This window comes from Cyrtonyx montezumae, unplaced genomic scaffold (genome assembly GCF_038088225.1).
Source record: "Cyrtonyx montezumae isolate F1298 unplaced genomic scaffold, pur_monq_1.0 scaffold_3, whole genome shotgun sequence".
NCBI classification, from domain to species: domain Eukaryota; kingdom Metazoa; phylum Chordata; class Aves; order Galliformes; family Odontophoridae; genus Cyrtonyx; species Cyrtonyx montezumae.
Genome location: NW_027072034.1, coordinates 55,953,764 through 55,968,026, shown reverse-complemented (window position 1 = coordinate 55,968,026; position 14,263 = coordinate 55,953,764). Strand labels below are relative to the sequence as shown.

At 38.2% G+C, this 14,263-nt stretch overlaps 1 protein-coding gene across 1 annotated transcript in view; it reads left to right on the top strand.

Moving 5' to 3' along the window:
• Positions 1-14,263, top strand: part of ABCG1 (ATP binding cassette subfamily G member 1) — a 49,355-nt gene that overhangs the window by 20,082 nt on the left and 15,010 nt on the right. Inside the window, exons 2-3 of the mRNA XM_065741665.1 lie at positions 12,027-12,144; positions 12,835-12,967. Of these exons, the coding sequence (XP_065597737.1) occupies positions 12,027-12,144; positions 12,835-12,967 (251 nt within the window). The remainder of the gene's footprint in view (positions 1-12,026; positions 12,145-12,834; positions 12,968-14,263) is intronic.

Genomic DNA, 14,263 nt, shown 5'->3' with positions numbered 1-14,263 from the left:
TTAGTTCAGTGGTGTTTAGAGGATTTTATATTTAGTTTGCTGACAACAAAAAGTATTTTAATTTGGCCAGCCTCATTACGGTAAATATTCAAGATGAGAGAGGAAAACACAATTCTAAGTAAAATGCAAGAATGGGAGCTAACGTAGACACACACTTCAGGTTTCCCTTTATTTTAACATTCAGGATCTTAGTTTAAACCTGTCATTAGGTTAGTGTTAGAATGAAGTAAATATATTATCCCATGTTTCTAATTTGTGAAAGTGCTGAAGAGAAATGGGAAGAATCAGCATGGCTGTTTCTGAAAACCAGGGTCTCCCAAAATAATTGCTCCAACCTGCCATATGGCTGGCCATAAGGATATCCCACTGCCACAGCAGCTTCTTCAGCCTCAGCGGTTCTTCTCAATGTGACTCCTGTTCTTGTTCACTAAGCTTCTCCAGTTTGAGGCCAACTCTTGATGTTACGACCTGTTTCTGCTCCTGAGCGTATGTGTTATAATGAAAGTCTTAATAACAGAGTTTAAAGTTTTCTTTTACAACACCTCTGATATTTAACCCTATGTCTGTTTCAAAGGCTACATTTGGCTACAAGCATTCTTTAGTCTCCTTGTGGAGCAGAGAATGAGAATGGTAGCAGTGGAAATGTGAAGAGGTGCAGTTCTTGCCACTTGCAGAACAGAACATTTTTACACGGTTGAGGGAAGGAGGAATAGTCAGGAGAAGAATGTGAGTTGTTCAGAAGTTTGTGTCACAGAATCACAGAATTGTAGGGGTTGGAAGGGACCTCTAGAAATTATTGAGTCCAACCCCCCTGCCGGAACAGGCTCCCTAGCCCAGGTTGCACAGGTGGTTGTCCACATGGGTCTTGAACGTCCCCAGAGAAAGAGACTCCACCACCTCTCTGTGCAGCTGTGCCAGTGCTCTGTCACTGCACTGGGAAGAAGTTCCCACAGACACTTGTGCAGAACTTTCTGTGCTTCAGTTTGTGACCATTTCCCCTCATCCTATCACCACACACTGCTGAGAAGAGTCTAACCTCGTCCTTTTGCCTCCCACTCCTTAGGTATTTATAGACATGGATCAGATCCCCTCTGAGTCTTCTTTTTTCAAGGCTGAACAGACCCAGGTCTCTCAGCCTTTCCTCATCTGGGGGGTGTTCCACTCCCTTTATCATCTTTGTATACCTTTGCTGGACTCGCTTGAGGATATCCCTGTCTTCTTTGTACCGGGGAGCCCAGAACTGGACACAGTACTCCAGGTGAGGCCACATCAGTGCAGAGTAGAGGGGGAGGATCACCTCCCTCGACTTGCTGAAATGATGGTCAAGATGCTTGGTGGTTGCTTGTTTGTTGGATGAAGTTCCTGAAATAAGCTGTCATGACCACTGTAGTTAGATAAGACCACTGTAAAACACTTTTTTTATCTGGAGTTACATGTAGTATTTTGAATTATCGAAGCTGACTTGAGAACTACAGTTTCTCCTAAAAGGTCAAACACTGGTACATCTTTTAAATTGCGGTAACCAGAACTGAAAACGTTTTCCAAAATCCAGGAAATGTGTCTCCCAGTGGCTGTAAGGGCTAAGGACAAAATGTTATCTTGTGAGCATAAGTCATCTGAGTACACAGTGATTTTAAAAACCATGCTTGCTTCTAGTAATCTAGGAAAAGGTTGTACTTTTTCCCTATGTAGTTTATAGTAGGTATTTCATCATATATGATCTTAACCTAGAATTTCTGATACAGCTGTTTGTGATGAAGCATTAGGAAAAGGTTTTCCTTACACATCAGAGCTCTTCACACTGGATATTACCATCAAGCTTAGCATGAAGGAAGGAGTGTTGTGTAACTTCTGCTGTTTCTTATGTAGCTCTAAGAAGTGCCAAGGCTTTGCTCTTTAGCCCTTAAGCAAAGATAGGTAGGAGGAGAAACCTAAGTTTTCCTTTCCAGTCTTTCCCCTTTTTGCTTTCTTGCTTTGTGCATGCATGTAAGTGCAGAGAGGTTGGGAAAAAGTGAGAGAGCAGAAGCAAAGAATGTGGCTACTCTGAACAGAAACATTAGAAGTCCCAATGTAGCTTTCTACGAGGGAGGAAGGGCTTTTGTCTCCCCTTACAATGTGATCTGGCTACATCTGCACTTTTAAAATGAAGGCAGATGGGGCAGTTCTTAACAGCTGCTGGACTATTTTAGAATATTTCCCTCTTGGAGATTTTTTTTTTTTAAGGGAACGGATGTTGGAGAGAGTTTTGGTTTTTTCTGTTTATAAGACTATGAATAATACTATTTGTACTTGAGGTATAAAGGTACTGCAATTACGAGGAAATTGCTTTTTGCCTGACTGGCATACGTAAACAGCTTTCTTCTCTAAATGTATGCATCAGGCTTGTGACTTCGGTTTGTCATTCGAGAGAATGTGTCAGCCTTTCATTTAAAATTGTGTTGGCTCTTCTTTTGTCAGGGAAGACCTTTCTTGCGCATTTAAGTAATAGAAACAAAAGCAATTAATTAAAAAAAAGACAGCTAAAAGCAGTAATCCAACAAGGATTGAGCTATGGATATTGCTTTGAAAACACATTTCCAATAGTTACAGGAGAAGGACAAAGCTGTGCGTCATTCATACATGTGTTTTTTTCCCCCTTTCATGTTTCCTAAGGGTTGAAGATAAATTAGGGTAGTGATTTTCTGTATAGGCAAAGCACAGGCTATGTCCTAGATCTCCAAATGCTTCAACATGTAAATACTGCTTCTGAAGACTTCAGGTCTCATTGCAAGTACAGATTCATTTGCATTCGTGGTTGAAGGTTACCTTCGTTCATTGACCCATTTAACTGTCATTCCCTATCTTCAGTTGCAGTCATATGGCTTCATGTGCATGCAGATGAATGGCAAGCGGTTTTAAGTCTCTGGAGCAAAAGCATTCACCAGAGAAACAGACAAGACCCAAACCTTGCCGTGGACATGACTGAATCAAATGAATACCAGTGCATCATCAAAATCATCTTCAGTTGAAAGCTGTAACTAATCTTCATATAGAGCAGGATAAAGGGAGCTTCTCTGAGTACTCTGGATATCTGTGGAGGTTGACGGCCCACTGTATTCCTCACTAAACCTCTGCTCATTCTGGTCTTCTTTGTGAGTGGACCAAAACAGCATTATTACACCCTTGGAATTACTGTAGAAGTGAAATAAGGAAGGTCTTGTTTGTCTTATTCTTCTCTTAATAGAAGAGGATGAATTGTTTGGTGAATACAATGAATGGCTCACAGCAACTATTCCAGGGGGGTTAATGTGAGGTACTTCTTTAACAAGTAAGATGTCAAACAGTTACCTTGGCCTTTTACCACCTCAGGCTGCTTTGATATGATACTTAAATACTTCATCTGTTCCTTGTCCTAGCTGTAGAGTGTAGTCTTAATGAGAGCTGGCACAAATATGTTTCATCTTGATGGGGAGGTAGAGTTGATAGTTGCAGGAGCAAAGAAGTGTTCCTGTGATGCTACTGCTTCCCATTTGGTTTCTCTGCACTACTGGGAGAGTGTGATGTTTCAAGGAAGTCTGTTAATTCTGTGTTCACCGGCAAGTGCTTCAGTCTCATGTTAATTAGTGATAAGGGTTCAATGTGCAGAAAACTCCTTGTGTTCCTAGAGGAACATTGCCTGGACAGAAATTGTGATACAGCCAGACAAGGTGAGTGAGGTTGTATAGTCTATTAAACCTTCAAACTCAAAATTACGGGGCTGCAGAGCTTGCAGCCTAACAGTGTGTCATATCTAATCATTTACCCTGAAGAAAAACAATTTTCAGATACTAAACAATGAAATGAGCAGCCTAGATAGTAGGTAAAGAGTGTGTTGCACACAACCGTTATTCTTAAATTTCAAAAGGGAGAAATCTTTATTTAGTCAGGGCTTTTTTATTATTATTATTTGACTGCACGAAATGGACTGTCAGATTCAATGTCTTGCATAAGCTCATTAGTTAGTCCTGGGATCTGAAAAAAAAAAAAAAGTCTTTTCAGATTCTTTGTAGTGTAAAGTTTGGTTTAAGATTCTCCTTCTGCTAGAACGCAGTTTCCTATCTAGATTCCCATCTTCTCGTCAACATGTTCTCTTGTATGGCATTGCCCAGGGTAGCTAGTAAGTTCATGTTATAAATCTTGGTTTTGAGACTCATAATCTTAGAGGCTCAAATCTACTGTATTCTTTACTAACTTTCTGCAGAAAGAAGTTAGCAGGTACATTTAGTGCAAGGGAAATGTGCTTATAGAAGACAAAACATAGGCACCCACACAAATGGAATTCAAAAGCTGCATTAAAAGTTTGTACTCAAACTTGTAGCTTTTGTATAAAAGATCTGGCTTTCCAAAGCATTTCTGGGGCTTTGAGATGTTCTAGTTAAGTATGAACTAAGTGCTACCAGTACAGTGATGTGTCTTGAGGTACCATACAGCTTGAAGCAAAAATTAATGGAAGTCTGAACTGTCCACAGTTATAAAAGTGAGAAGTAGGTGCTAAATACTAATGATAAAGTGAAAATAATATATCATTTGGATATCGTGACGATGGGCAGAATGCTCTCGTTGATGTTTGTGAGAAACATCTTGAACATGTGGAGTGCCAGTCCAACTAAAAGGTTTTGAATATGTGATTTGTGTGCTTAATTACTGCAATAGGTCAAGCATATGAGGGATCACAATCAAACTGACACTTAAGAAATATAGAAAAAGTCTTGAGACCCGTTTTGTTTGCGACTGATACTGAAATCAACCATTATTGTGTTCTTGAAGAATTAGGTTTATCACAGTATCTAATGATTTAGGTGTTCAGTGTGAGAGTTCTGAGCTCTCACTAGAGTTAAGTGAAAGATGCTCTCTTACAATCTCTTCCCAGTACAGGAATGCAAAATAAGTAGAATTAATTACTTGCTAAGGGTGCCTGTCTCTCTTCGTTGGTAATAAATGGATTCTAGACAATTAATTTAGTTTACATGTCAAATTTTTAGATGTACAAAGTAAGGTAAAAAGGAACTCTTTGTGTCCTTTCCAACTCTGGATATTATATGGTTCTATGATAAGCATGAGCTAAGCTCTCTATTTGAGTTATGAGTAATCAGTCATGTGATTGCTAAGTGGGAAATGGGCTGTAAGTCAAGAGTAATATGTTCAAGAAATACTGGTTATCAGGTATGTTAAAAATTGCATTTTAGTCCACTACAAAAAGATTTACTACCCAGTGTTTGTTTGTTTCTTTCTTTCTTTTTGGGACATTATATTTTTTATGCAGAACGGAGCAGATTCGTCATTTTTTGAGTCAGAAGAGACTTTGAGACAAAAGCATTTGATCTGATTGTTTCAAGCTCTTTCTTAGCTTCTCTGCCCTCTCTGTCCTGATGTTTTGGTGTTTGGCATGCTGTTTTACAGATATTTACATAATGAAGGTCGCTTCTCTGAGGCAGGATACAAGGATGCATTACAATTGTAAATTCCTCTAATTGTCACAAAGCAGGTCTCAGAGCTTAGTCAATGGCAAATCCTATTGTTCTATGTCCCTGAGAGGTGTGTGGATGGAATGCAAATACATGGATGTATAGATTCAAAAGCTGAAATACAAAAATGATTCGTAAAAAGGTTTATTCTCTTGTAATATGCAACTGACACTTAATGTCATAAACCACTGACCTGTGAATGTATTGCTAAGTGTCAGTTGGTAGATATATAAAGTAAAATAAACATATTTATTATGTGTGGTGTGACTTTTCCCCTTAGGTTTTATAGAGGTGCAGTTTGGGCCAATATATATTCACGAAAGTTCAAATTATTGCAGCGCTGTATTTTTTTGTGTTTCTGAGCAAGACTCCTTCCATCCCTCATGTGTTCTGGAAGTTAAGATACATTTTTCTTTCCACACGTTGGTGCCTGTAATTGACTGTGATGTAAGTCCATTCGAGCTCAGTGGGGAACTTGGGAAATAAATACTTATTAAAATAATTCCCATTGAAAGGTTTTTCAAGTTCTAACTGTTAAAATAATATCAATTGACACAGATAGTATTTCTCATCTGAGAAAAACATTAATGGACTTTTTCCTCACAATACAAAAAGAAAACATTCTGTATTTGTATTGTGAGCAAGGAGCAAGGTGCACTGGCTGGTAAGAAATTAGAAACAGAATTAGTAATATACAGAAAGCATCTCTTTGAGAGTATATCTGTATGGGAACTGTTGAATCAGGGCCTGAAGCACTGCTGGATCAGCTGAGGTGAGCACTGAGTCAGCCGCAGGAGCACAGGTGAAGGCAATGCACTGTGTGACCGGAAGGGGTGCAGTCTGGCTCCACCTCTCCCAGACCCCATTTAAGGGCTGACCACCATTTTTTGTTTTTTTGTTGTTTGTTTTTAAATTTATGTATTATTATTTAAATAGAGGCAACAAGATGAGAATAAAATCTATGAATTTTAGAATAGGAAAATGCAGTGGAGTTTCTTTAATTGTAGAATTGGTTGAGTTGGAAGGGTGACTTAACAGTCATCTAGTCCAGCTGCCCTGCAAGGAACAGTTTAGCCTACAGCTGCGTTGGCTTGCTCAGAGCCTTGTCCAGCCCGACCTCAAATGTCTTCAGGGATGGAGCATTGACCATCTCTCTGGGCAACCTGTGCTAATGCCTCACCACCTGCTGTAAAAAAAAAGTCTTCCTTCTGTCCAATCTAAATCTCCCCTCTTCTAATTTGAAACCATATCTCCTTGTTCTATTACAGCAGTCCCTTTTGGGGAATTCTGTTCCCTCCGTTCTTGTAGCCTCACTTTAGACACTGGAAGGCTCTTCTCAGGTCTCTCTGCAGCTTGCACTTCTCCAGACTGAACAGCCTCAGCCTGTCCTTGTAGGGGAGATGTTCCATTCCTTGGATCTTTCTGTGGCCCTTTTTGGGGCATGCTCCAATAGGTCCATGTCTTTCCTATACTGACAACTCCCCATCTGGATGTACAACTCCAGGTGAGGTGTCAGCAATGCGGAGCAGAGGGGCAGGATCACCTCACCATGCTGACCATGCTTCTTTGGATGCATCCCAGGATACAGTTGGCCTTTTGGGCTGCAAGGGTGCACTGCTGGCTCACATCTGACTTCCCATCCACCAGTATCCCCAACTCATTTTCATCAGGGATGTGCTTTATTCTTTCATCCCCTAGCTTGTGTTAATAATGGGGATTGCCACAACCCAAGTCCAAGACCTGCTGAGGGTGTACTTGATCCCACTGTTGATGTTATTGATGAAGACATTAAAGAGCATTGGTCCAGCACTGACCTTTGGGTGATGCCACTCATCACTGGGTAGTAATATGGTACTTGCCAGAAGTGTCTTTTGTATTTCCAACTGGGTGTTTCTGAGCAGTAGAAAATAAGATCTTATCTGAAAAAGCAACATAACAAGACACAGGAATGTAGTCCTTGTGTAAAATATTCTGACAAAACAAGCTTTTTTTCTACTATGTGGACTGTGTGGGCTACGTGATGACTCTGGCTTTGATGTTTAAGTGCCCAGTTCTTACTTTGTAGCTTTGTTTTCCTAGTTTCTCATTTTGCATAGTTTGAGTTGTAATTTACAATGTTACTTATTTGCAACAATGAATTTTCTGTGAATCCTTTGAGCAATTTCAGGCCAGTAGTAGTTGCTAGGGCATCAACAGCTATTTCCTACCATCAGAAGAGCTTGCAATCAAAGAGAACAAGTTCACATGTATTTGGAAGGGCAAATCCAGCTCTAATTGTAGAAAGCAGGGGAAGCCTGCTAGGCCCACTTGGGCTCTGAGGCAAGCTCTGTGTGCCTATTGATGGTTGCAAAATTAGGCCACAATGCCTAGAAACTTCCAGGCGTATGTGATGTTTCTTCCAATACAGGATAAGTATATTACTGGCAATGAAATGCAAGTGAATGAAACCTTTAAATCAAAAACCTAGAGGCAGTACTTGCCTGAGGAAATTTGCTGTAAGGGTAGGAGTTCTAATTAGAGTTTTTGGTGCTGATTCAAACATATGCTTAAGCATGTGCTCCAATCCAAAATATGGGTAGGGGGTGGCTTTCCTCTTTTTGAGATTAATCATAATTTTTTTGAAAACGATATAACTAAATCTGCCTGTATAAAGTCCTCAAGGAAGCAGACAAAACCATCCCCATACATCTCCTCTGTTGAATGAATAAGCAACATTTAGGTGCATTAAGCAACAAGAGCTCCGCTATTATCTTTATCAAATAAAAAGGCCATGCTAGATCAGTTACTTAAAGAAGGGGCTGCTAAGGGCTTTGCGCTGCCTTCAAACATACAGTGAGGAATATCCACCTCTTGAATAGGGGTCTGTTACAGCCAGTCATTTGGTTCTCACCATGAGCAAGATCTAAAATCACAGAGCCTGGAGTTTGCTTTCCATGGGAAATCCTTACATGGATTTTCATGTTTCAGGAGAACTGGTTGAACTCAGGAATTTACTGTGAGGTGGAATTAAGACCAAAACAATTGTATTACCTTCAATTTCTGTTTCAGTTTTGTTGTCTTACTTATGTCCCTTTTTTAGTGGAACAGAAAATTGCAAGTGGTTGTTTTAGTGATGGTTTATTAATTTGCTGTTGGGGAATTAGTATTTTAAGGCGTTCTTGAAAACTGATATTTAGATTTTCATGGGCTTAAGACCCTAAACATATTTTTAAAGATGTGGTCAGTAACACTGGAAGGGGACACTGGAAAACTAACAAGATACAAACTATTCTCCATTCACAATAAAAATAATTTTAAAAGAATTATCTAAAGGTCATGATGCTAAGCTCTGTCTTGATGTAAGTCCAGGCCAAGAGAAGACAGCCACTGTGGTACTAGAACAGAATGGCTGACAGTGTGCATTAATTGTAGAGTGAATTTTCTTTGAGGTACAGCTTTTCATTAAACACTGCCCTCTGGTACTGAAACTTGTTGCACTCACCATGAACTGATGAACTAAGGAAAAAGAGCTGGATCAGGTAAACAGGGACTGAGGGTGGTCAGAAATTACTCGTATACAGCAGAGGGTTATAAAGTAGTCACTGTAGTTTAAGAGCACAATCTCCTTCAAATGCATAAGCTCTTTCTCGTGCAAGACATGTGGCCCAGTATAGAAGTTTTAGGTCAACTGATTCGGTTACAGATTAGCCTCAATGTTCCAAAAGAGAAGACTGTAGTTACTTATGGTCTTTAATTCCTGCTAAAGGATTATACTGGCTGATACAGTATTTCTGCAATGTAAAATGTTTTTGTGGGTTTGCTAAATTAACCTTTGCCACAGAAAGGCTTCTAGTCAAAAGAAGAGATAGCTTTGAGTTTATAGCAGCTTAGATTGCCAATGATTGGGATCTTTATCTAAAATTAATACATTTTTCTTTCTTTTCCTGAATTATGTTCTCATATAGTTTTGCAAATGAGTTGTAGAGATGTGTCCCACTCTGATTTAAACATGGTGTGCAAGGCGCTTAAAATGGAGATCTCAAATAGAGGGGAAGAAACAAGTGCAAGTGTTGAGGTGGTAAAGATAATATAACTACAGGTAAACTAATTATCATTTGCGAAATGATGTTTGGAAAAGTGACTTTGACAGATATATGATTTTGAGATTTAAAATTACATTTTCACAGGGCTTCAATTTTTGGTAATGGTGTATATGTTGATAGTTATTTCCAGATGATTAATGTGTGTTTTGGATAGTATCTCCCTTAGTATTCATGACTGTACATGTTCTTTCTGCTCTTCTTTAAGTTTGTGCAGTATTTACTGTCTTGATTTTTGCACTTATGATGAGGTAACCATTACAGACCTCTTACAGAAGAATACTTCACTCTGGAAGTCTGAGTCAGAATAAAGCCATATGATAGAAGGTTGTTGTTTTGGGTTTTTTATGTAGAGTTAGCATGTGATGATTCATCATTTTCAACTGCCTTGTGGGGTGGACAGAGTACAGAGGAAGATACCAGTGTTTACTTTACCCTGTACACTACATGTGAGATCCAGCAAAATAAATCCTGTCCCGGTGAAAGTTAATAACAGACCAACTTGGCAAACTTTGGTCCAGTGTGAGAAATCCATGGTACCTTTTTGGGGTACCATGGATTTCTTTCTTCTAAAAAGCTGTTCCTTTGGTTAGATTTTTGTTCTTAGGACTTGCCCCAAAAAGAGGTAGTGTGAACGCATTACTGTTTTCATACCTGTTTCATACCTGTTCAACACTGCTCTTTTCATACCTATGTTATCTTGGTATCTTCCCAGAAAATTGTTTCATTCAGATCCAGAACAAGCTTTTAGACTAAAAAATTACCGACCTGATTGAAGGAAAGCCATTGCTTCAATGCCTTTGTTCAATTACATTTTCTAGAATATCTGCCATGAAAAAAAATGTAGGATCAAGTATATCTAGAGAGATTTCCTGTGTCCATTGCTTTCTTTTGCAGTAGGGAATGCTGGAAGTATTGATTGTGTACTTGGGAGGTCTTTTGGCAACATAACATTCATGTTCTCTCATGGCATTCATGTTTGTTAATTGGTATTGAAAGTGTGTGAACTGCAACTAGAGAGAAGAAGAAAATAGAGAATGCTAGTTGGAGATAGGAGGAAAACAAGAAATGGTGGAGTTGGGATGAAAGAGAAATCAGAAGAAGGCAATCAATCATTCATTTTTTTTTAGGAGCTTGTGTACAGGATGGTTCTTTATATGATTTTGGTGTTCCAGCTACAACTTAGGCTAATGATGATCACAGCACTGGGATTGTTTACCTGTTGAATATGAATACTGCCTGGATGTGCGCTAATATAGCAAAATGAATTGCTGAATTCCAGCATTGCATGTAAAAGGATTTTTTTCTGCTCTTCCATTTTTGTCTCTATTTTATAATAAACCACTTTCAACGTAGAGCAGGATTGTTTTTTGACACCTTATTCAACTTTTTTTTTTGTTAGAATTTTAATGAAAGGCAGTAGTCGTTTAAGAAAAACAAGCAGATAAATAAAAGTAAAATTATTCTGAAGAGTTTAAATGTTGGTCAGGGTTCTCTCCACTCTTCTCACCCAGTCAATATACCATTCCTCCTGTAGAGATCACTAAAGGAAAAAGATCTCCTCTAAATCATAAGTGGAAAGGGTAAATTTGTGAATCATTATTGTAGATCATAATGAAAATCCAATTAACCAGTGATGTTTTGCAAGCAACAATCTCATTATTACTGCAGTTTTTTAGATGTCAGCTAGCTAAATGTCAACTTCTTGCTTGTTTTGCTTGCCAGTAAATGTAGTGAGCTTTACTGAAAGAGGGAATCCGTATGAATAAAATGCTTCTCTACAGCACTGAAAAATAGTGTACTAGAGATCTTGACTTCTGGCACCGGAGTGCTGACATGTTAGACTGTAGTATGCCTTAAAATGTACATCATGCAAGACAAAATGGATGTAACTAATTCTGAATCTGGAATTCAAGAATTGTTTTCCTCTGTATCTGTTCCTGCTGCGTGTCATGTCATACCTCTTTTAGTGGAGAAGGGACTTTGCTTTTGAAGTAATAGCTGTTACCCTCCGAGTAGTTATTCTGATAAGTGAGCAGGATTTTGTCATTGAAGCTATAGTGATTGGAGGACAACAATCTACTCTAAGCCTGTGGAGTTACATTAACTGAAGAGTATTAGATCTGATAACTGAGACACCAGAATCCTCATAAAGTACTCTGAAAAGACAATTAAAAAATGGCAGCAAGGCTTAAAACCTAAAAAAAAAAAACAAAAAAACCTGAAGATTTTCATACAGTGAGTAAAGAGTCTGTGTGCTTATGAATGGATTTACATTTGTGTAGTATGAGGGGTCTGCCACTCTCAATTTGGCATTCAGTAGTTATTGCAAAGTACTGATCTTAACATCAGCCTCTCAGTAAGTACGCAGTAATGCCTAATTGTCATCATTGTTTAGTGGAAATAAATTTGTATTGCCCACTAGATGTGAGTATGAAAGATTCAATGAACTTTTTTTTTTCAGGTTATAAGACTCTTTTAAAAGGAATTTCAGGAAAGTTCAGCAGTGGAGAACTTGTTGCCATTATGGGTCCTTCAGGAGCTGGGAAGTCAACACTCATGAACATTCTGGCAGGATACAGGTCAGTAACATGGAAGTCCCCACTAAGGATCACCTAGCCTGATGACTCCTTGGAGAAAAAGAGCAGAAGAAATCTTACTTGTTGTTTGTAGAAAATAAATATTTCACAGATTTTCTATTTGACTCTTACTGTTAGTTTTTCTTCTTTCTATTTTTTCCTGTTGGGCCACATATGATTTATCTGTTAACAAGTTGGATCCAGAAATTGGAAGCAATTTGGAATTTAGAACACAAAAAAGAAAAATTCTCCTTCCTAGCTTTATAGTGAACCTGACTCAGTATCTTATGTTTGTCATGTTTATAAGATTTGGCGTTAAAACAGATGAAAAAGAGAAGACCCTTTTTAATCAATAGTTTCATAATGTTAATGTCTTCTAGACCAAACTGCAGTGTGTGAAATGTAGTTCATCATCCTGAATCTCCCACTGTATGGCTGAATACAAGATAGAGAAACCTAACCAATGGCTGTGTATTTTTTCATATATTCATTTAGGACAGTATGCATTTTGTATGGGGTTAAAATCATCAACAAAATTGAATGAAGCCCCTTATGAAAGAGAACATAATTACAAAATAACTTCATTTCTACCCAATATATCAGTTGTATTCAATAATAGACAATAATCACTGCACTGTGACATCCCGGGGGAAGACAAGATTCACCCCTGGTTATTTTATTGATTCATTTTAGAGAGACGGGAATGAAAGGAGAAATTCTCATCAATGGGCAGCCTCGTGACCTACGTTCTTTTCGCAAAGTCTCCTGCTACATCATGCAAGATGATATGCTCCTTCCTCATTTGACTGTCCAAGAAGCTATGATGGTGAACTTTGTTTCTAGCTATAATTTCTTTGAATGAAAGAAAGTGGAAAATCTCCATTTGTATGTTGCACGTGTTCTTACTTCTAGCAATGCCATTAACTGTTAGCCCTATTTGATCTTGCTCAATGATAGTGTTTAGACTTCGATAATGACTTGAATTCCATTCCAGGCTCATTCTTTTGTTTTTCTGAGCTTTTTCTGCTCTATTGCTTTTATTTTGTGATGAGCATTATGATTTAGTATAAAATCTAAATAGACTTCCCAAAGAATGAAAGCTGTTATTCTGTGCAGAATGAGCCTTTATGGGAAGCATTATATTTCTTGGGTCAGGTTGAATGTTCACTTTCCTTTTCTCTCCATCTTCCATGCTCTCACTTTAAGTTTCTATTTTGACTTTAAACATGGTATCTCTGCTAGTTAACTCTTACTTGACTTTATTAAAGGCATTGTAATTTTTTTAAACTTCTTCAAAGGAAAGCAGTGGGAATAGAATAATCCTACAATTACATGCAACAGAAATCTTCTTGCTGCTTATCGTAACATCAAGAGGTTTACTAATTGCCATGCAGACTAATCAGTCTAGAAAGGCCTGTTGGTCAGCTTGAGAAACAGGATGATTTTCTCAGAGATTGTTATCAAAATAAGTCTAAGGTTGCTCATACTGTGTAGCAGCATCAGTTCATGAATTTCAAGGTCAGAGAAATCACTGTAGTCTTGGCTGTGATTTATGTGGCTAATTTTTTTGCAGAGACACTCCCCTGTGAGGAATTTTTCCACTTTTGTTTATTTGAATGTTGCAGTTAGAATCCCATAGGATTACTTTTGTAGAAATGGGCCCAGCGATACTTTGTCTAAATTAATCAATCAAGGCTCTGACAACAATAATTACTTAACAGTTTAATTGCTTCTTGTAAAGGTTAATCAGAAAGTTTTGTACAGCTACCTCTTAGGACAGCTATGACATCTTTTGCAAGATTATTTATTTCTGTACTTGTTTACCTCCTGGAAAACAGCAGTTTTTTTGGTTATCCTCATTATATACATGAAGCACAGATAATCTATGCTTTGAGCATTGCCTGTGAAATTAGTGGCTATGCAAATACATGATTCTTCCATCTTCCTCTAATCTTCCTTTAGCTTGTGAAATGGACTTTATTTCTAATGTGATTTTTTTGTTGTTGTTGTTGGATACTTGAGTGTCTGATTAAGTCAGATTACTCCCAGTGCACAGGCATATGTTATACTTGTATTTTGAACATTATAGTTCAGCTAAAAGTGAATTGAAAGAGGTCATTGA